Here is a 23569-nt window from a genome sequence, read left to right on the forward strand (position 1 = left end):
TGCAGGTCTTCTTGAGACTAGTCAAACTCAAAAGCCTCTGGATAGGAGTAGTCACATTCGGGACCCTTGGAAGGAAGGATTACTTCGGGCTCCGGTTACACAGCAGGCTCTCCGGTCAGTGGAAACGGTTACAGCTATCGTTTCTTCATCTTCCTCTTCGAATTTGGTTCCAGTGGTCGACTTGTCAGCAGCTTTGAATCAGCGTATGTATCAGGAACTACAGCACAACTTCTGCAAACTCTCCCTTCAGTTTACAGAAAAGGGCAGCCTGGCTGTCCGATCAAGACAGCCAGCTCCTCGTGGGAACTGGCTCCTTTCAGGCAAGGAGCAAGATAAAGGGTTGCAAGGCCTTGGACTCCTCCCTCGCGTCCTACCTTCACAGACACTCTGGAGCCTCGGCAGGGAATACAAAAACTTCCCGCGAAGACAAAACTTCAACCAAGGTCTTTCCCGACTAGAATGGCAGAAGAAGACATAAGAAACAACAAGCAAACGAGAAATTGAGAAAAAAGGAGCCCACCATTCGAGCAGAATGGTGGCACTCCTGTGCGTTAGCACTGCTGATTTGACAGCCTGTGAGTAATAATAACTAAAAGTCGTATAAGTAGTTACACTGTGTGAGAAACCAGAAGGTGTCTCACCTACTAGTCCACAGGGATCTGTCATCCAGATGGCCAGGACACGGCCATCACTTTTGGATGCAGTTCCTGAGGGTGGACCAGTGCGGGAGGATCACCTAGGTGAGGAGTCTTTGGGGAGTGGGACACCGGATGGTGAGACGCGGTATCCCCTTCCCTGTAACACCTTTACCCCCATCCTACAGGGTAGGATATTTAGGAACTCTATCCCCCCTCCTTTTACAACATCAACACTGGCTTTTCAACAAATTCCTGGCAACTCTTGCCTACTGCATTTCCATTTTCTGCTCAAACTTCCAGTGCCATGCTGATGACACCCAACTCATTTTCAGGCTTTCCTCAGAGACCTCCTCTCCTTCCCTCATCTCCGATTGCCTAATCGTCATTCAGAATTGGTGTGCCGCCAACGATCTTTGTACACATGCCAACAAGACCGAGATCCTCCACCATGCTTTCCCCTCACTCTCTGGCCGGCTTCCCTTGGCCCCCTCCTACTTCTACCGGCAAGGCTAAGAATCTTGGGGTCATATATGACTCCACACTTTCTCAGTGCACATCTCTGACATCTCTAAAAAGCCAAACTTCTTACTGCACCTCCTTAGAGGCACTCTGCCTTTCCTCTCCTTCCCTCAGAAGCTCAATTTTTGTATGGTGACAGAGAAATCCCTTTGCGTTAGGGAGAATTCTCATTTCTGTGCTAATCCCCTTCTACCTTAGAGACCCCCAGCTCTTTTGCTGGAATTTATGACTTTGAAATTTGTATCCTAGAGTGAAAGACCTTTTTCTCCGTTAGGGAAGATGGTGTGCAGTACCCTTTGGGAGACTACAGCAACCTTTTCCTCCTGGCAATAGGTAACCCCACCTTTGGTGCAGGTTTTTACTACACAGATTGGTAGTGTGGCTGAGCAGCCAGGCTTATCTCAAGAGGGGTCAATGTGAGCAGTAGGGCTTTTACACAATGACAATTATTCAAATACACTCTTGCAAAGTCAATTACCCACTTTCCTGGGGAAAGGTAAAAGGCACAGAGTCAGAGGTAAGAAGAGTCTGTCTGGGAACCAGGGCAGCCAATGTTAATTGAGCAAAGTCTAGGGGAGCTGAAGATCTTCTTTGCAGGTAAGTAAAAGTCTTGCACAATGTTTTTAGAAATGTTTGTAGGAATAAGATTCACTTGAAGGGCCACAAGCTGGGAGGCTTGTGAGGGGCAAAGCTGCAAGCAACTCTGCAAGGTCAACCAATACAAGTCTCAACTGAGAACAAGTAAGGCTACACCACAAGAGGCAAGTCCTCAGTTTTACAGTACCTTTGGTTAGAAGAACAAGTTACTTACCAACTGGTAACGTTCTTTCGACTGGATGTTCCTCCAACGTATTCCACATCTTTGACATGTAACGTCCACAGCTGTGCTGCTTCGGAAACTTTTCGGCAGAGGGCGCCTTGTGTCGATGGCGTTGGGTAGATGTCCCTCGAAGGCCTCCGTCAAGGGTGACGTCATTGGATGTTATAAGTAGGACGCACTGCGCCCATAGCATCAGTTCAAGTTTTTTCCCTCCACAATGTGTGCCATAACTGCACACCAAGCCTTCTTGACTGCACATAGCCTTGTGGGAACACAAGCTGCAATAGCATAGGAAATTCTTTAGCAGGGTAGGCTGGGAGGGCAATGTGGAATATGTTGAGAGAACGTTACCAGTTGGTAAGTAACTTGTTATTCGAATGGATTGTGTCCTCCAACGTATTCCACATCTTTGACAGACTCCCAAAGCAGTATTAGTGAGTGGAGGAGGGAGAAGAATTTGGATATACCCAATCAGATGGCAGAATAGAGCACTGCTTTACCAAAGGCCATATCTTGACCATGGAAAGTATCCAGGGAGTAATGCTCGACAAAGGTGTGGATGGAAGACCACATTGCAGCCTCACAAATGTTTGTTTAATAGGAACTCCCTGTTCCAGGGCCGTGGATGTAGCCACACCCCTGATGGAGTGAGCTCGCAAACCCTCAGGAGGGTCCTTGCCAGCCAATCTAACATTCAGCAATGGTGAGGATAATCCACCTGGAACAAGGTCCGTCTTGTAACAGCCTGGCCCAATCGGTGTCCAGTGTATCGCACAAAAAGTTGATTGTCCACTCTGACCCTGGACATCCTAGCAATGTAAAAGCTCAAAGCTCTCCTAGGGTCCAACCTATGGAGACTGTCCTCTTCCTTACCAGGGTGAGGAGGAGGATAGAAAGCAGGAAGTACCACCTTCTGGCTCCAAATGAAACGCAGACACTCCCTTAGGTAGGAAGGAAGGACGGACGGACGTACTCTCAGTACAACCCTGTCCCTGTAGAACACAGTATAGGGTGGCTTAGACGAAAGTGCCTCCAATTTGCTGACTCTGCGAGCAGATGTAACCGCAATCAAGAAAACAAACAGTCTTAAAGGTCAACAGTCTCAAAGGACAAGAGTGCAAAAGTTCAAATGGAGCACCCATCAAGAATTTCAAGACTAGATTCAGATTCCAAACCGGCACCGGAAAAGGGGACGGCGGGAACACATTTGTGAGCCCTTTTAGAAACTGGGTAATCAAAGGAATCTTAAATTAAGAACATTCTTCAGACAAGCACTTGAAAATAGACAGCGCCAGCAGGTAACCTTTAATGGTACCCACTTGAAGACCCTTGTGGGCCAAAGAAAGCAAGAAAGAAAGAACCATTGGAATGTAACACTGAAATGGATCGACATTGTTTCCTAAGGAAAAGTCGCAAAACCTACGCCAACGGCAAAGGTACAGAGATTTTGTTGCTGGACGCCTGGCCGAAAGCAACACCTCCATCACGTCATCCGGGAGGACCCAATCCTTATATCTCAACCTTTCAGAAACCAAGCGTGAAGGTTGAGTCTCTCGACCTCTGGATGGAGAACCTGACCCCCCTCTCACGAGAGGAGATCCTCTCTGTGGGGAAGACGGCGTGGAGGACAGATGGATATTTCTAGAAGGTCCAGGTACCACGCTCTCCTGGCCCAATCTGGAGCAATTAGGATCATGTGTGACCCGAACCTCTGCAACCTCCTTAGAACCTTAGGAATGACGGGGATTGGAGGAAATGCATACAGAAGTGGGAATGACCAATCCACGACGAACGCGTCCCCTAAAGCTCCTCTTGGGGGAAATTCCCTTGAACAATACCTCTCGCACTTCCGGTTGGCACCAGTCGAGAACAGATCCACTTGAGGGGTTCCCCAAGGGGCAAAGATCTCCTGAAGGACTTCCTGAGCTAACTCCCACTCGTGGGAGACTGCGCTCTGCCTGCTCAGAGCGTCCTCCACTGCATTCTCCTCTAAGGCCAGATGCACCGCTGAGAGCGAGATTCCTTGCTGTATTGCCCAGAACCAGAGCTGCATCGCTTCTCTGCACAGCGGGAGCGACCCTACACCAGACTTCTTGTTGGGGCAATGCATGGCCACTGTGTTGTCCATCATGATCAGGACACTAGCTAGCCTGATGGTCCTCCGCTCCAAAGGATTTATGTGAAGTCTGGATTCCGACGGAGACCAACGACCGCTGACGGTCAGCCCGTTGGCGTGAGCTCCCCATCCTGTGAGGGAGGCATCCGTCACTACCGTCACCTCCGGCCATGGTTGCAAAAACGGCTCTCCCTACATCAGATTCCCTTTGCTGGCCCACCACAGAAGATCCTGTGAGACCTTGAGCGGAATCCGAAGGAGATCTGACTTCTTGCCTGAGAATTGAGACCACTGTGTTCTGAGAGCCCACTGAAGGGATCTCATCCGCAGTCTGGCCTTTGGCACCAGAAAGATGCAGGATGCCATGAGGCTGAGCAACCTTAAGAATTCGAAAGCTGGGAGACTCTGGGCATCTTGAAATTTAATTGATGAGCCCTCACCTTGGGTGGCGAGCACTTCCCCAAGGATGTGTCCAACACAGCCCGATGTACTGGAGCTTCTAGGGTGTCATGTGCGACTTCTTGAAATTGAGGAAGAAGCCCAGCTTGTGAAGGGAGTGGCAGATGAGGCGGAGAAGATCCGAGGCCTGTTCGGGAGAACGTGCCCTGATTAGCCAATCATCCAGGTAGGGGTAGACGTGAATCCTACCCTCTCCTGAGATACACCGGCACCGCCACCATGAGCTTGGTGAAGACCCTCGGGGCGGAGGTCCACCCGAATGGCAGGACCCAAAACTGAAAGTGCGAGTTGCCAACGGCGAACCTCAGGTATTTTCTGTGCTTTGGATGGATCGGCACATGAACATAAGCATCCTGTAGGTCCAATGACACCAACCAATCCTGAAGTCGAAGGGCCTGAAGGACCTGGGAAAGAGTGACCATCTTGAACTTGTCCTTCCTGAGGAACTCGTTCAAGCGACGCAAATCCATGATGGGTTTCAGTCCTCTGTCTTTCTTGGGAATCAGAAAGATATGGGGAATACAAGCCCTTGTTCCTCTCTGCCACAGGCACTAGTTCTATAGCGCCTTTCTACAGCAGGGTCAAGATTTGCTGCACAAGGAGCGGATCCAGAAACTTCAAAGAGAGTTTCCCCGGTGGATTGTCGTGAGGCCGATTTAGGAAAGGTAGGCAGTAGCTGTGGGCAATTGTTTCCAGAACCCACGCATCTGAAGTAATGGCTCGCCACTCTTCTAGATGCTGAGACAGTCTGCCCCCAACCGGCGAACAATGAGTCCTGGCCTCATAGCTGTTTCGGAGTGGCTGCGGCAGCGCCTGAAGGCAAAGAGGCTGCGGCTTTGGCAGCCCGTCCCGTCCACCGCGAGGACCCTTTACGGAAGCCCCTCTGACTGGCTGCTCCCCTCGCTCTACCAAAGGAGGAGTAATAACAAACGGAACCCCTCCACTGATGTCCCCCAGGACGAAAAGGCGGAGGTTGACGCACAGCTGCGCCCAAAGATTTAGCAGCTGCTTTGGAGGTCTGCAACCTCTCAAGGCTCTCGTCAGCCTTGCTGCCAAACAAATGAGAGCCGTCAAAGGGCATGTTGAGAAGACGGTTCTGCACGTCCGGTGCAAAACCCGACTTCCGCAACCACGCAAACCTGCGTATCACGGTGCTCGCAGCCATGGACCGGCTAACACTATATGCCGTGTCCAACCCGGATTGAAGGGATTCACATATGGCATCGTTGGCATCCTGCACAATATCAAGGAACCCATCCCTTTCTTCCCCCTCGGGAATATGCTCAGCCGCTAAGGAGACAATTCCACAGAGTGTGCGAAAACTTGGCCAAGGCACATGTGGAGTTGGCTGATTTAAGGGCCATACTCTGAGCCGAGAATACCTTGCGTGCCCATCCATCGAGGCGCTGGTTGTCACTATCTGGAGGGATGGTAGGCTACGCCGCCTGCCTCGAGGTGGCCGTGGCCTCCTAAACCACCAAACTCTCAGGAGTGGGATGAGTGGATAGTTAGCTGGGGTCGCTACTAGATGGGCAGTATTTTTTAGTCAACGACTTGTTGACTGTCGGAAGAGACTCTGGGGCGTTCCAAGCAGCAGCCACCCTCTTCTGTAACGCCATGTGAAAAGGCAACACTGGGTCAGTGGACCGACCCCGATCTAAAATGTCAGCCAGGTCATCCTGATCGAATTCAACTCGAGGCCCGGACCACCCCAGATACTCCGTAACCCTCGACATCAACCTCATAAATATCTTGATGAGAATGATATAACTCCTTCCTTGGAACAGGAGTCGACCTGGAATCAAGTGCAGGCCTCACAGAGTTGGACAGAGCCTTTCTCGGAGGATCCACAGCTTTAGGGGCCTCCACAGGCAAATTCAGACCTGTAGGCCCCAATGGCGTAAAGGGCGCCAACGGCTTCGACAATGGCGCAGAGAGCTCCGAGTGCCTGATCAAGGGCCAGGTCCGACAGCCGCACTCGATGGGCCAGTCGCCGATGGCATCGACACCTTCCTCAACACCTTACCAGATTTTGACGGTTTCTGCTGAAATCTTTCCGCCCGGGGACCACGACCTGGACCTGGCATGTCTCTGTCAATTACTCAGAGCCTTGTCCGAACGGGACCTCGACAGCGACCGGAGCAAAGCCGTGCTCCGCTTACTCGTTCAGGCCCGGCCGGGAAACAGACCGGTGCAGGCCCCGTAGACCTGCAGGGACATAAAAACAAACACCATCAATCTCAATCAGGAGTTATTTTATGGGAGCCCCAGTCCAAACCCCTTAACAGGAACTGGGTCATTGAGACGAACAAACTACCATTGTTGTTCTGCGGTGGGCAAGTGCAGAAGAAGGGGTTAGGTCTTAAGGGGTTATATGAAGTTTTTCTGCATTTAATACCACCCTGGCAGGGTAGACAGGGCCACATTGGTCAGGAAAAGCAACCAACCAAAAGACAGCGAGAGGGTTAACAGAAACCCCAGCAAACAGGAGGTTGTGCATTGTTCAGGTGAGGTCAGAGAAGGTCATGGTGGCAGACCAAGAGACGACCAGCAGGAGGAAGGACAGTGGAGTGGACTGTGGAGGCAATTTGTGGAACAGGTAAGACATCAGTTAGTGAGTGCAAGTGGTACTGTGTTGCGAGTGTGCGTGAAAGAGTGGCAAGGCGAAAAGAGTGGCAAGGCGAAAAGAGTGGCAAGGCGAAAAGAGTGGCAAGGCGAAAAGAGTGGCAAGGCGAAAAGAGTGGCAAGGCGAAAAGAGTGGCAAGGCGAAAAGAGTGGCAAGGCGAAAAGAGTGGCAAGGCGAAAAGAGTGGCAAGGCGAAAAGAGTGGCAAGGCGAAAAGAGTGGCAAGGCGAAAAGAGTGGCAAGGCGAAAAGAGTGGCAAGGCGAAAAGAGTGGCAAGGCGAAAAGAGTGGCAAGGCGAAAAGAGTGGCAAGGCGAAAAGAGTGGCAAGGCGAAAAGAGTGGCAAGGCGAAAAGAGTGGCAAGGCGAAAAGAGTGGCAAGGCGAAAAGAGTGGCAAGGCGAAAAGAGTGGCAAGGCGAAAAGAGTGGCAAGGCGAAAAGGTGAAAGGAGGGTGGTTGTCCAGAAGGTGGGGTGAAGTTGTAGTAGTGTAGCAGGGGGAGTGGCAGTGTGGTGGAGAGATCAGTAGTGCGAAGGATGGAGTAGCGACATCAGGGAGAAAACAGTAACATCAAAGGCCTGAGGTAAGGCTTAGAAGGAGCAAGACTTTGGAAGAACAGAGGAGGAAGCTGCAGGGAGTAAATCGAATGAAGGCAGGAACGGTTGGAGAATAGTAGTGAGAGTAGAACATAATGATGGGCAAGGAGCAAGTCAGTGTGATAGAAAAGAGATCAAATCAGGTAGAATGTCTGTAAGGCACAAGCCAATTTCCCTTTTAGTTTACTAACCACTGGGTAGTGTATGAACAGTCCACGAAGTCCTTGCAGGGGATTAGACAAAGAAGACATTCTGCCTCTAGGTCTGCACTTCTAGCAGTAATAAGAACTTAGTATATTATGAAGATTCTACCCTGCTGTCTAACTTGGGGAGTAGGGATGACTGGGTTAGGGAGGATTGGTGCAAGAAAGAGAGCAATGTCCCTAAACTTAAAATGTCACCCTTTCAAAAGGTACATTTGCCAACATAAACCGAAAGCGTGTGGCCTCTATCGATGGGAAGAGAATTTCACACAGTGATTGATAAGAGGACCATAATCTCAGAATGATATAGCAGAGAAATGTGTGTGACTAGGCCCATAAACTGGTCTTCTCAATAGGGGTTGGGGATTACCTTTATTGCATGAGGTTGGAAGAGTAGGGAGGAATCCAGAGGCAGTCTTACCTTGGATGTGCACAGGTGCACAGTGGCTGCAGAGAGGGTCGCAAATCCTGTCCCCTAACCCCTTGCATCAGCATGTTTGCCTCCACCTCATGTATCAAATACTGGCCATTGTCTCTTCATTTGCAGAGACCACCAACCTGATGCAGGATCCCATCAGCAAAAGCCAAACAAGAAGAGCAGCTTTTGTACAGGGCGGAGAAGAAAAACCAGTCACAAGACCCAAGCGCAGTAGTACACTGCCCAGAGAGCGAGAGATATAGAGACTTGCTGCAGCCATGACTTGCTGCAGCCATGCACAGCACAGAGACCCATGTCAATGGGCTGGCAGAGTCTTCTGGCGAGTTCACACAACAAATACCGGGCCTCAAGACCACCAGGGGCCAAACGGAGAACAAGACCCATCCTTATCTAAAACGTACTGGGATACCCCCATGAGAACTGGAACACTGGACTGCCTATGCGCCATCTTTGGTATGCGTGAGCATGCATGGAGAAAGTGAGTGGGGCATATCCCCTTATTCTGACTTTCCCTTGCACATGCATGTGACGGCTGGGGAAGTAATGGCCACATTGGCCAGGGAAAGGTGGCCAATCCTCACAGGGGGAGGAGGATAAAAGCAAGGGGCAGGAAAGAGGAAGTGTGCTCTTTTTGTGTGAGGTCAAAAGTGAAGGACGACCAAGTGAGCAGCAGCTTGTGGAGATGTGGCCCAGGTGAGGCATTGGCTTAAGAGTGCCAGTGGTTCTGCAGTGCAAGTGTGCATGTTTAGGTGTAAGTAGAGAGGTTAGTGTAAGAAATTATTGTTAATTGAATGAAAAAGGGTGAAAGGGGGATGGTTTCAGCAGTTGGTGTGAGGAGGAGCGTAGTGGTGGGAATAGGAGAGTAATAGTAGAGAAGTAGTGGAGTGGGCGCAGAAGTAACATCAAAGGGTGGAGGCGAGAACTAAGAAGTAGTGGAGTGGGCGCAGAAGTAACATCAAAGGGTGGAGGCGAGAACTAAGAGTTGTGAACCATCGCAGGGACAAATGGTGGGAAGAGTAAGATGGTGGTGAGGTAGTAAGGGAAGAGATGAGCATGGCTGTGGTTAAACCACCCTCAATTTACAGAAGAAGGGCAAGGCATTCTCCCAATCCCCAGTAGAACACTAATCCTTGGATAGTGTTGGGGAGAATTCTCAGAAATGTGCCAATTCCCTTCTACCTTAGAGACCCCCAGCACTTTTGCTGGACTTTAGCACCTTTCATTTCTAACCTGGAGAGAGCGAGACCTTTCTTTCCCACTTTCATTTTTTTTACTGCGATTTGGACTGTTTCTTTTGACTTTGGAGCCTGACAAACTCCATAGGCATCATCTTTACATTGTGACACACAGCACTGTCGGTGCAGTGGCACGGGGAAGTCTCTCAGATTTCCCAAAGATTTAAATACCTTCTCTTGGTGAAACTACTGTTTCCAAGAGCAGTGAAGTGAAATTGACTTTACTTACATTTTGTAACTTTCTAGACCCAGCACACACTATCTTACAATAGGGTGCTGGAGGGGTTACTTAGTATCCCCTTCGTCTAGTTTCTCATGTAACATTTTTATGTTACCCTTTCTACAATTAATGGCTGGTGGCAGTGGTTTACTTTTTACTACCATAGTGTGTTTTTACTGCAGGCTGCAATTGCAGTTGCAGCAAGACACCCATGGGTGCCCATTTTGTCAAAATGGCCGACGGTCTTGTTTTGGCATTTCTTGTTTGAAAGATCCTTCTTGAGATTTACTCTGCGGGCCAAACCAGGTTTGGTCCCTTTGTTTGTTTGGTTTTTGGTGGGATTCACTGGTGAAGCCCACCTCTGGCTCCACTGTGTCTGGCAGTGGCAGGAAGTGATGGAGGTGCCCAAGACTCCCTGTGCGTAATTCCCCTTGGTTACAGGAATGCACCCCAAGGTGATTGGCCGGCTGGCTGTCCTTGGAGGACAGCCACCCTGCTATGTGATTGACAGCTAGGCTGAAATGAATGGGAGAAAGCTGCATAAAAGGCAAGGCTTTTTATTTGGAAGGCAGAGTCGACCACTGGACACAGGAATCCGAAGAAGAACTTGGAAGAGACGCATGCTGCAACTCCTGGACTGTTGGTTTTCCCAGTGTAGCCTTGTTGCTGTGCTGAAGCACCAAATTCACCACGACTAGAGAAGCCCTGCAACAGACGACTTCTCCCCTTGGGTTGGTGGGACCAATCAACCCCAAAGTGAACTCGTCGGGACATCCTCTCGGGGCTGGCTGAACTTCCATTGCTGCTGCAGGAGCCAAAGTGCTAGGGAGAGGAACACAAGACTGAGTGCATCGCTTTTAAGTCGGACCTGAGCTCCAGGAAGATCCTCCGGACTCCCTTGAAGCAGGACTGACCAAGCCTGAGCCACCTCAGCAGAGTGCTGGACCCCAGACTCAAGGAAAGTCCAGAGTGGTATCCGAGAGACCGCAGTGGTGCTATTTGCTATAGACGCGAGGAGCTGAAACCGCGAAGTGCTGCTGAATCGAAGTTTGCCCATTGCTGCCGCGAACCTTAAATTTGTAGTGCAGGAGTCCCCAGATGTCCTCCCTCTTGTCCCCACGACTGAGGCCCAGGAACAACAGGATCTGCAAAGCTACACAGAAACAGAAGCCAGCTGGAACCATTTCTTCTAACCAAAGGTACTGTGAAACTAAGGGGACTTACCTTTTGTTGTGTAGCCTTACTTGTTCTCAGTTGAGACTTGTCTTGGTTGTCTTTGCAGAGTAGCTTGCAGCTTTGCTCCTCACAAGCCTCCCAGTTTGTGGCATTACAGTGATTCTATTTTGTTCTACAAAGACCTATTAAACATTGTGAACAACTTTTTACTTACCTGCAAGAAGTGCTTCAGCTCACCTAGACTTTTGCTCAATTAACATTGGCTAGCCTGGTCCCCTGAAGAACTCGTCTTCCCTCGACTGTATGCTTTACCTTTCCTCCTGGAAAGGGTTAACTTACTTTGCATTGGGGTGGGGTGGGGGGGGGTGTTCAAAAGTAATTACCTGCTTCACAATATTTGTCTGATCTCTGCTTTGTTCTGAAAACCCTTTCCTTTGACACCGTATTGCTCTAAATGTACCAGTGAGATCAATGTCCACAGTGTCCTAGTTATTTATGTCACCTCAGGGTGTAGGAAACATCTGTGTGCCATCCCAAATGGGTACTTGCTGATTTAGAGAAACTAAGAGGCGTATTTTGAAGTGTATTTTTGTGTTACATATATAATTGCTCCCTTCTGAAGAAGGCTTATTCAACTGACTGTTAAATTAATTAATTATTGTTTAATCAAGAAACCTGGAGTGTAAGAGTTTATTTGGATACTAGTCACAGTGAATCTCCGTGTAAAAACCCTACTGCTCACATTGACCCCTCTTGAGATAAGCCTGGCTGCTCAGCCACACTACCAACCTGTGTAGTACAGACTTATACCAAAGGTTGTGTTACCTATTGCCAGGAGGATAAGGTTGCTGTAGTCTCCCAAAGGGTACTGCACATGATAGAATAGGGAGAGGTAGGAAGTCCTTGCAGGAGTTTAGAGAGATACGCCCTAGTGTCTTTAGGGCTTGATCGCAGCTCACCTAGCATTTTAGCATACCAAGTGAGAAACAATTGGTAAGACTACTCAGGATAAGGAAGACTGGGCAGAAAACAAAGGGAGGGAGAGGGGAGTTTGGGGGGTCTATGTCCCACAAAAGGTTTAATAAAACCGTTGAAACACCTCAGACTGGGAGTCATCCTGAGCCATCTGTGACCTTCTAAAGGTTTTGTTGCTCTGCCTATCTTATGTTAAAAGGCATTTATATACTGCAACCATCACCGCTGCGTTTGATCTTACACCTCCGAAGCTTTTCTGAAACTGACGATTTCAACAGTGCAGACAAGGTGTCATGAACCGTCGTCTACGTCCTTTCTGGTCCTCCTGGTCCCTGACTCGCAGAGGATTGCATGCAGTATTCCTTCCAATATGGCCGCTCGGAACGGAACGCTCCGGATCAGTCTATGCGTTCCACGCTGCTCATCCTACAAGAGAGACACGCCCCCGCGGCTCTGCGCGTCTGAACGCTACCGCTACCTGTAGTCGGACGTGCTTTGCCAGAGTTCGATCGGGGCTCTCGCTTGATTCCTTGTTCCCAGCTCCTTGATTCCCGGTCCTATTCCTACCATCTCCAATCTCCTGGAAAACCTTCTGCGCTCAAGTCACGGTCCTCCGTGCCTCCGAGCGCAACTTGTTTGCTTCCTGGTGTTACCCTGGACTTTCTTAACGCTCCTGGAAACTGAACCGCTATCCTCATGCTGGACGCCGAAGAACCGCTATCCTCATGCTGGACGCCGAAGAACCGCTATCCTCACGCTGGACGCCGAAGATCAGCGTTCGGGTCTATACAAATCCCGGACCGTAAAAAAGAAGAAATCCCAGAAGGTGGCAAGTACTCAACAAAAACAGGTGAGACTTGTGATACAAGGAGTCAATCGTTAAGCTTTAGTCGGCCTAAAGCAGTTTTAATGCATTTTATCCCTTCCACACTTACTCATGTTGCTGAGATGACTTGGTTGGTGGGGCTGACGATGGAGTGGATCTTGGGGTCATAAGAAGCTTCCTGAAGTCTTCATTTGTCAGCTTAGACCTAGTGAAAGACAAAAGGTTAAACTTTTGCTAATTAAAAACAATAGGAGCAATTCTCATTGACCAACATAAAATGCACTGAACCGTTTGAATACTCCCTTGCTGCTTAAACTATATTCTTAATATAACTAAACTCCATGAAATGAAAGGCGGTTTACTGGGCATCCGCCATCAGGTAGAACACATTGATCACAGGGACAACATACCACATTTCTCCAAGGTAGGTTTGGTGGGTGAATGGTTAAGAGGACAAGGGAATGATAGACTATGGTTTGGGGAGAAGGGTAGGTGTGGGTGGATTCGAAGAAATAAAATAAAAACACTACAGTGAAATGTGGTAAATTGTTTCATGCGCCAGATGTCACGGATCAGATTACTTCTAGATTCCTACAATCTGGCCTAAATACAAGCTGCCTTACCAGCTGTGACACCATTCCACATATCTTCAGGGTGTGAGAAAGAACTTCAGTACCAAATAATTGTAGAGGGATTGCTTATGGGATATCTTTCAGTACCACTAGAGAGGTGCAAGGGATCAAATGGGAAGGCTCAGCATGCAGGCCTTACTTCATGGCATGAGCTTGAAATCTGAGCTCTCTGTAACGGCTTGCCACACTGCCTGCATGTGGCAAGCCACTGTCATTTTCTTTTCTGCTTGGCTCCCACTGCTGTGCTCATCCTGCTCTTGTCACAGGCCCTCATGATGCATTTGATTATTGCCTCACACAACCCATCTCCCTTCCCGCTCCACGCCTCACTTCACACTACTAAAGGAAGAGCAATAAAAACAGAGGGTACGAGTAGTTCACCTCTTCATTTACTCAGAGGCCGCCCTTTTTCAGTTTTTTTTTTAACTTCAGAAACAGTTGGCGCAACGTTTCTCAAGTTACAGTCGCTGATGCTGAACAATAACATCCCTACATACATGTCGGGTGGTATTGGACATTGTCAACTGGGAATGGGCATCTGTGCAGGTGTTATTACTTAACTGTCCTCTTCTCTCTATCCAAATAAAAAACATGGCCCTACCATAACAAAAGATATACACGTTTCAATACTCACTGGAAGGAATGCAGATCCTCCACCTCATGCCCATCGGGGGCCAGAGGATTCGAAAACATGTCAACTGCAAAACAGGAAATAGAATGATTAGCAAATAATCTGCAATTAGTAATGATCCGTACAACAACGTTTGCAAATATCACAAACTATGCCTGCAGCACAATCATTTTTTTTTTTTTAAATGTCCAATTTCTTTTTTTATTGAATGCATAGTTTTTTTTTTACAAACTATTATCAATTCCTTTAAAACTCATCAAAACAATCTCAACAGGGCAATAGTAACACAACAAAGTCATATCACACAACCATTTTGCAATTAGTCCATCGCTTTTCACTCAAAGGACTTCTTTCAAAAACTGTATTGTAGCGAACATTTGACCAAAATCTTCGCCACCTAAGAGACGTGTCCGAAAGTGTTCCACCTCTTCACAGTGTCTTAAAGTCAGACATTCACCCAAGAACTTTGTTCTACATTCGGTCAAACCCTTACACCCCGCTAGGATGTGCCAGAGTGTTTCTACCTGGTAAACAGGATTGCAAAATCTGCACATATCAGTATTACATTTGCCATATTTCTTCAGGACTTCGTTGGTGGGGAGCAAATTGAATCTCAATCTCAAACTGTGCTCTATACCACAGGGACGGAAAAAGCCTTAGGTAGCGGGGCCTTTTACCAAAAGCCTTTGATTCGTTACACATTCCCTGTTGCCACCTATGGGAGCTTCTGTCCTCAAGAGTGCTTACCCAGTCTTGAGCCCAGATTTTCATTTTGACTTTACTTGGTTTGACCAATAAAAGTTCAGTACCTGCTCCCATTGATTCCAATAGAGCCGACATCTGTCCTTCCATTTGACCAATATTCCAGGTTACATTCACCCGCTAGCTGGACAAGTATTTCAAAAGGCAGGGCTGACAGCACCAGTAAGCACTTCCGAAATAGCAAAAGTGCCTTCTATAAAGTTTTCGCATTTAACGAGATAAGACCAAGTTTGTACCTCATTACCGAAGTTGGTACTAGATTTGGCAGCTTTAGGAGCTTTCTCCAGATGTTCCCGTCCAGCGACGTCCAAACCCTTCTATGATGTAAAAAGGAAGCCTTCTGCTCCAAAAATCAAGGACGGAGAAACCTTTGCCTCATAGAAGGTAACCAATGGATGTAAGGAAAATGTATCAAATTTCCTATGAAGCAGTATTGCTCGAGAAGTCATCATGGCGGCTTTCTTATTTAAGGACAATCACCTAGGACCATCATCTATCTTATTGTTGACTAATGCACCCAAGTAGGTCACTGACTGGACTTCTACTAACGGTGTACCTTCTAGGAACCATTTGTAACCCGATGTGCCCCCCTGGTTACTCCCAAATGTCCATATTTTCGTTTTTACTGGGTTGATTTCTAAACCTTTCTCCCTCATGTATTTCTGCAGCGCACTCAACGATCGCTGCAGTCCAAAAAGGGTCTTGTCTAACGGGACCAGATCATCAGCAAAAAGTAATCTACCGATCTTGCGTGTGCCTAATTTGGGGGGGAAAGGCGTTCACCCTGTCCAATGCAATGGGTGGATCTGAGAGAAACAGTATGAAAAGGTTTGGGGCAAGTGGGCATCCTTGCTTCAAACCTCTATCCATGGGAATGGGGCTCGATAGGATAGCATTGAGCCTGATTTTAACGTTAGGATCTTGGTATAATTATCTAATCGCAAACATCAGACTCGCAGGGCAACTCCACTTCTCCATTTTTCTCCAGAGCCGTTCCCTGTCGATGCCGTCAAGCACCTTTTTGACATCGATGAAGGCCATATATATTCAAGTCCCTCTTCCCAAAGTTGTGCCCTTTAGGATGTTCAGGAGAAACAAGTTTAAGTCGGTCCCCACCCCCTTGACAAAGCCTGTCTGCCTAGGATCGGCTCTACCTGTTGATGCTATCCATTTCTGTACATATGATGGCAAGATCCCCCCAAAGATCTTTCCCATCACATCCAGAAGTGCAAGGGGGCGATAGTTTTCAGGATCAGCCCTATCCCCTCCCTTGTGGATCGGGACAATCACTGACGATTTCCATGAGTCTGCATAGTAGACCTCAAGATTGTTGAATAGGGGATACATGAGGGCCACCAATTCTTCCAGGGCTTCTTTTAGCATCATGCTGGCAAGACCTACTAGACTTCCTGAGGAGTGTGAACAAGTCATCCTCAACAAAATGGAGGGGCCACCCCTTCAGCCCCCTTCTGTTTATACCTGGCCGAGGGAGTTCCTTCCTTTTTCCCGTAGTGGCCTACCCATTTGTCCTCAGACACCATGTTGACCACCGGCAACCTGTTGCTGTTTCCCATCTTGTTAAGCAATTCCCAAGTTACTTGCGAGTCTCTTCTCACTATTGTGTTAAGGATAGCCTCTGAATTTGACTACTGTAACTTGGCTTTATAGACTGCTGCCCAATTCCTATATTTTTGTTTTCTCCTAGCTATTAGTCTACCGATTACCTCCCCTTCCCTTTGTTTCAAGGCTCCAATATCTTTTCTCAGGGTTCTTCTCTCTAGCCACTTGACATCATAGGTGTGCAGATGATCTCTTCCCCTGTTTTTGCGGGGGTTAACCAATGTTCTGAACTCATGAAAAAGATGGGCGTAATTCGCCCCTTCACTGCCATCACCTAGTTTTTTTAATTTAGGTTGAAGACCTCCGACATCCCCTCTCCTCAATCTTAACATGTCCAGGAAGTGACGACCTTTGTTGATTACCCCTTTGTTCAGGTGTCAAATTATTTTTACCTGGACTTTGAGCAGACTCAAGGGACATCAGCCACGCCCTTGCAGAGAGATGCACACATCCCAAGTTGCAACTTCCGGGAGCACAAAACTGAATGCTGTGTAGTGATTGGTTAAGGCAAGGGAAGCAAATATCTTCTGAGGCCTTAGTTGCAGTAGTGAAGTCATGAAAGAGCAACAAAGAAAGATATCAAACCCCAGGACTAAAGGATAAGTCACTGCATACTGATTGGTCAAAACACATCAGTTTAGCCGAGTTCCCAAGCCCTTGTTCAAAACAGATATAACAATTTATGTTCCTAAGCAGTACACCAAAACATGCCATGATGAAGGTCACAAACTAGGAAGAACCGAAAATGAAGCAGTGAGGAATATGCTCATTCAGACCAAATGATCAAGGTGCAACACTGCCCTCTGTAGGATAAATCACACTAACAGAGCTCCAATTGCTAAGAAAGAAGTCATGCAAAGCACAATTACACCAGAAGTAGAATCGATAAGGAGTTATAAAAGCACATATCCGGTAGCGGCCATGTAATTATGGTTAAGTTGCTCAACTCATAGGAAGAACACTTTTTGGGTGGCTTATAACTTCGCTTCCCCTCGACGAATCCTTACAAAATTTTGCAAAAAAGTACATCGCCCTTTCTGAATTTTTTTGGTAAGTCTGGTGAGGTTTTTTCAAGGGCAAGGCAAAGTTACAGGGGGGTCCCACATTTAATTTCTTCCATAGACGCAATGGAAAAAATATTTTGCTTGCGCCTACAGCCTAAAACCGCTGAACGGATTTTCACCAGATTTGCGGCAGAAGCGGCGGCATTGTCCCGAAAGCGTGCTTTTGTACATTTGGTGTATATCCGTCCAGTAGTTTTCATTAAAACGGGCTAAAAGCAGGTCCAAAGAAATTAGTGATATCTGGGTTCGGTCCGCGGACCCACTTCCCTGTTCGGTCCACGGACGGCCATCCGATTGGCCTAAGAGCGATGTGATGTCTGCGGATATCGGACGCGGCCACTGATTGGATGGTGAAAAGCATGAAGCGCGTGAGATTTTTGGAAAAGCCCGCCAAGTTGGATTCGCGGACAGTGACCAGTGTCCACTGACATTGCAGTAAAAACATATTAAAAAACACAACATTGCACTTGTCAAACTTATCAAACAATCTCTGGGGAGGTGAGGAGTGATGAGGATGAGATATGGCAGTAAGAAGCCAAAAAAAAAACTTGTGTTTTACCCCAAAGTCTGCAAACAGTCCTGTGATGTTCGCGAACACTTCAGATGTTTGGGGCATCTATGCCTATTTCTGCATTACATCGTTGGTGAAAAGTAGTTTTTGGATGGCCTATAAGCACCATTCAATGAACTGCATGGCTTTGCACAGTCTGGTGGGATTCTGTCAAGAGGGGGCAAAATTAGAGGGGGGGTCCCAAAATAATGTAAAGGCTTATAAATATGGTGCCATTTGACGAATCTACACAAAAGTTTCCAGAAAGATTACAGATCTAGATATAAATGTGTTTGTAAAGTTTGGTGGGATTTTGTCAAGAGGGGCTAAATTAGAGGGGGTCTCAACATTTTTAAATGGCTTATAACTTTGTTGCCGTTTGACGAATGTGGACAAAGGTTTCCAAAAGATTATAGACCCAAGCTTGAATGTTTGTGTAAAGTCTGAATGGGTTTTGTCAAGTGGGGGCTACGTTATATGACTATTGTATGTACATACATTTTGACACGTTTGAAAATATAGAACATGGGCGGATTTCCAGCAAACTCATGTAAGGAGCAATGGCAAGGACCTAAAAGCATGGTTTTGCAAATGTGCCCGCGTTTTATTTTTTGACAAGTGTCATAATGTAGGTACAAAGAACTTTTGGTGACTGAGGTGTACCCTCAGGGATGTCATCAATCACATTTGTGATGTCATCTTTCATGTCCTGGGTGTTAGTCTTAGCAGTGCACGGTGGTGGCGCGATTTTTGGTTGCTTAGCTTACCATAAATGGCGAATTTCTGAGGTTTTTCGGTTTTACTTGTAACCATAACGTCCCTTGAACAACGTTTTTTCACCGAATATATATAACAGGGCGGCGGTGGTCGCCCTATAGTTAAGGTTAGTTGGAGACACAGATTTGAGTTACGGATTTGGTCGAAACTTCTAAAGTGATTAAAAGTCTGCGCCCTCCCCGCCACAGACTGCAAAGTTTCATAAAGATTTGTTAAAAAAAAGTTAAAAAGTTAAGCGTCCCAAAAATAAATGTTTTCAAAAAGTGCAGTTATATCTCCCATTGTGCATTGCAGGGTCATGGTTTTCAGAAATGAACTGACTGCCATCTTGTTTTTCTCTCGATGCGAGAGAGATTTGCGTCTATAGCCGAGGTTATGGGAAAATGAAACACAGTTAAAAGCTATTTGCAGGTAAAAAAACATACAAATGCTGTCAGGGTAGAGGTGGGGGGATGGCTAGAGGGCACTGAGTGAAATTTGTGAGTTGGAGGGGGTACAGGGACCAAGTTTGCAACACAAAGCTTTCAGTAGCCTCTGCTATATTCCCGAATAGCTGACATCTCATAGCAAACTGCGTCACAGAGGCAGCATGTGTGGTGGGGGAAAGGGAGAGGTCAGGGGAGGAAGCCATCTGGGGAGTGGGGGAGCTGGCACAGATGCGGGTGCACTTGGTGAGGTGTGGGGGCACTAAGTCATTTTTTGGCAGTTTTACCGATATTTGCAGCTATATCTGAGGCTACAAAGGACTACAGATAGCCAAGGGTATGTGTAGTTCGGTATCCGCGGCTATATTTTTTATATTATTTTTGTTTGGAAGTACTTTGTTTAGGCATAGTGATGTCGGGGGTGAAAAATTTCTGCCCATGGTCAGTGACCTGGCAGTGTAAGTAACTCATGGTGGCAACAGTAAAGACAAACTTAAGTGATCACAGTTCAATGGTGTTTATTAAACTGTATAGGTCGGTTGGAACAACACTTAAACCTAAATCTAAAATGGGAGCAAGCTACGACCATCCAATAATAAGGCAGTCCTAGTGGCATCTTGTCAAATAAAAAGGGCCTATACTAAGAAAAACCTTTTACCAATCCTTACAACTAAATACTAAAAGAGTGCGGGATAGGGTTCACGAGAAATAAAGAAGTGTTCACAAATGATATGTCAAGAAGCAGTAGCCTGGGGTCTCACTTTCCCACGTTTTGAGCATGGGACAAGGTGAGACGCCTGAGCACAGCACACGCTTGAGCTTTCCCAGCACAAGACTCCAATTCCATTCTTCGGTATCAGGACCTTCGGTGGATAAGTCTCTTTTCTAAAAAAAAAAAAGTCTATTACCGCCAAGGACCTGATGTGTTCAAAATAACAAAGTTCCTTTCCGTATGGACGTTGGGTGATTACTTTTCACACCTGGGTCCCCCTCTTCAGGGCTCAGAACCACAAATGTTCCAAACGATATCCAGATCTTCTGTGGTTAAATCTCTTGCTTCCAAGGGCCTTGGATGTTCAAAATAACAAAAAAACATTCCTTTCTGATTGCACTTTAGGATGATGATTCTTCACCTATGGGTCCCCCTCTTCCGGGCTCAAACCCCTCTCAAATGTAGGGTCCCCTCTTCCGGGCTCAAACCCTTCTTGACCGTTTGCCTCCCTCCGTCAGGTTCACTACGGCTTATAATCCAAAATATTTTCACCTTTCGCATTCACAAGTCTTAATGTCTTTTTAAACAATCTGCTGTGGACATCCCTCTGTCGGGTTCACTCTTGCCAACCATACAGTTCCTTCTCCTTTCTTACTATGCAGGATTCGTCTCCCTTAGTTTTCCAATGACGTGCATGTCAAAGACTTTTGACTGTACAGGGGGTTTTGCTAGACCCCTTTATGACCACTTTGACAGTTTCTTGGCGGTTCTCCTAAGGCCTTCTGGTATTGGTAGTTTCAACGAAAACAAGGGGAATCATCCAGAGTCTCTCGAGTGAGCACCCACGTGGTGCCGGTACCCTCTGCAGCTGGTCTTCCCGAAAAATGTTTGAACTTCCCTTAATTTGTCAATTTGCTGCTTTTGTTCAACACAGTTCGGTTTCTTATCGGTTCTCCCCTCGACTTATCAGCTGTGATGAACTGCTTGGCTTTTCTTATCTCTGGAGTCAAGGATGGTACCACGCAGTGCTCCAGATAAGATTTTGAGGTGGGAGTATTTTACGTATGCTTTTTCAAATTAGAGAGTAAATGCAATATCAAGAGAGCAAAAATGAGTTCTCCTCTGCAAGAGAGTAAAACATATCCAACACATACGAATAGTATATTTTAAAGCGCAATATGCAGAGAGGTGATGGAAGTCTTACTTGAAAGTAACAGCTTTAAAGTTTTACTGCGTTTGTTCCAAGTACATTTTTCTGAACAAATGCAGTAAAACTTTAACACTGCCAGTTTCGGGGAAAGGCTTCCCTCGCCTCTCTGCCTAACAAAATGCAAGTGCGCACATCCAGGGGTGCACCTAATCTAAAATTTAGGCGGGGGCTAACCCTTCAAATGTTGGGAGGGGCACCAACTTCAGAGACGGTGGAGGAGTGGCAAACTTACTTGTGTAGGGGCATCTAACTACATTACTCCTTTTAATGAGACTATTCCAGTGCAGCTTCAATGTTACAATTAGTTATTTCTCTCAATTTAAGTCTGAAACACCCACTTCTTGCAGATCCTGAAGGTCCTAGAAAGTGTGAAAATGTCAGATGGAGTGCAATGAGAGATTCAATATCATAGCATAACAGGACATTGCAGAGAGTGGGGCGGTTCTCTGCATGGCCCAAGCAACGTCAGTGGCTGGGAGCAACAGGGGAGAAAATGTAATGTTGGCTCTGCCACAGTCCGCTATACTAGAATCTCTGCTGCAGTGACTGGCTGGTGAGACTGTCTATCAAATCCAGTGTTATGAGACTGGGGGAGGGCCAGTGCAGCAATAATGCAATTCTATATGCTCCATATAGAATTGCATTATTGCTGCACTGTGATGTGCCTGTGGTTAACAGTTAACTGCTCACACACATTTACTGGACGATTGGCTCTTCCTATAGGAAGGAGGGGCTCAGGGAGAAACAGTCGCACAGTGGCTGAATCCACCTGTTATTGATGTTCAAGCGCCTGCATCACCTGGACAATTTGCAGATTCCACTTGTGAGGCTGCTAGGTCAGACTCTTTGTAATTGCCCGACCTTTGAAGAGATTTACTGCACTGTTAAAGTCAGCTGTAAATGCACAGGATTGTGTGACTAATTGTGCTGCACGGTGTTACAAAGCTATGAATGGGTTTGCTAGGGTCACAATTAGCGGTCTGGTTAAAGGCCCTGCTTCTATCCCTGAAGATGGATAAATCATATTCAACTCAATGTTAATGTTAAAGGCTATTTATACTGTGCACTATCACCACTGGAATGTTCCCCTGGCACTCTGGCGGATCTGAATGGAAAAAGGGTAGGATGGGTTAGTAGGCTTGAGTGTGAAAGTGCAAGAGAGCTGTGATGTGCTGTTGGGAGCTTCAGTTCGGTTAATACCGTTCGCTGTACTTAGGTGTGCTTTTCGTTTGGTAGCCGTCATGTGCTGTTGTGCGTGGACTATGTGTGGTCTGTTTTGTAGTTGCAGAGTAGTGAAATGCGTGCGGTTTGTTGTGCTTCGGGGTATGATTGTGTTTAGTCAGAGTTTGAGAGGTGTATGCAGAGTGGCGAGTGAGTTTTAGGGTTGGTTAGCGGTATCACTATCTAGATGCAACGCATGCTAATCTCCACAATTCTATCTAGATGTGATGCAAGCTAATATTCTCAATTCTACCTAAAAGTGACGCAAGGCTAATTTTCACAGTTCTATCTAGATGTGACGCATGCTAATCTTCACAATTCTGACTAGATGTGATGCAAGCTAATCAGTTCTGGCTAGATGTGATGCAAGCTAATCTTCACAATTCTATCTATATGTGATGCATGCTTGGTTGACAGTAAGAATGTATTTACAGCTACGAAACTGCATACATTCTGGAAGTAAACTCTATGTATTAAGGCAAGTTATAAACAGCGTTATAGTTCTACATGCAATGTTTTGTTGCTTGTAATCTTCCTAAATTACACCTGCACCTCTTCCTCGTCCCAGTACTTTGGAATTAATCCACATTGTCTTACATTAAGGGAGGATGGTACATAGCATTCATGTTTTTGATATCAATTATGTCAATACACATTTTACATTTCTGGGCTCTGTATGCGTTTTGTTATTTCTGATAGTTTAATCCCCATAGGCTAGCAGGATTATCTCATTGCAGTAATCCGATGGGTGGCGGATGCTTTTCCAGGTCAATGGGCCCTTTAGAGGAGATACTTATACTGCTTTTACTGGTAGAATGGTCCAAATGCTGTTTACAAAAGTAAATATGAAGTCATAGTAAAAAACAAGGACACAAACTATAAACAAACGTGTGTGCTACACAATGTGTATTGCTAATCAACTCCTTTGCAAGTCACATGCAAAAGGCTGCATTTGACACGTGGTTGCATTGAACACGATTTTAGTCATTTGACACACTGTGCTGTAGGCATCACACAGGTCCCACCACCCAGAAGCTGTATTTCCACAGTCTGCTAGAGACAGCACTAATATGTGAGGGACATGGACAATTGCACAGGCTACATTAGCCGCTGCAGAGCCCTG

The 23569-nt window shown here is 46.8% G+C and overlaps 1 protein-coding gene across 1 annotated transcript in view; it reads right to left on the reverse strand.

Annotated features, from left to right (window-relative positions):
- The window catches only part of IK (IK cytokine), a 433474-nt gene that overhangs the window by 401420 nt on the left and 8485 nt on the right, over window positions 1–23569 (reverse strand). The window contains exons 2-3 of the mRNA XM_069654229.1: window positions 14109–14172; window positions 12952–13047 (exon numbers count right to left, since the gene is read on the reverse strand). Of these exons, the coding sequence (XP_069510330.1) occupies window positions 12952–13047; window positions 14109–14172 (160 nt within the window). The remainder of the gene's footprint in view (window positions 1–12951; window positions 13048–14108; window positions 14173–23569) is intronic.

This window comes from Ambystoma mexicanum, chromosome 3q (assembly GCF_040938575.1).
Source record: "Ambystoma mexicanum isolate Mex_15411 chromosome 3q, UKY_AmexF1_1, whole genome shotgun sequence".
Lineage (NCBI taxonomy): Eukaryota > Metazoa > Chordata > Amphibia > Caudata > Ambystomatidae > Ambystoma > Ambystoma mexicanum.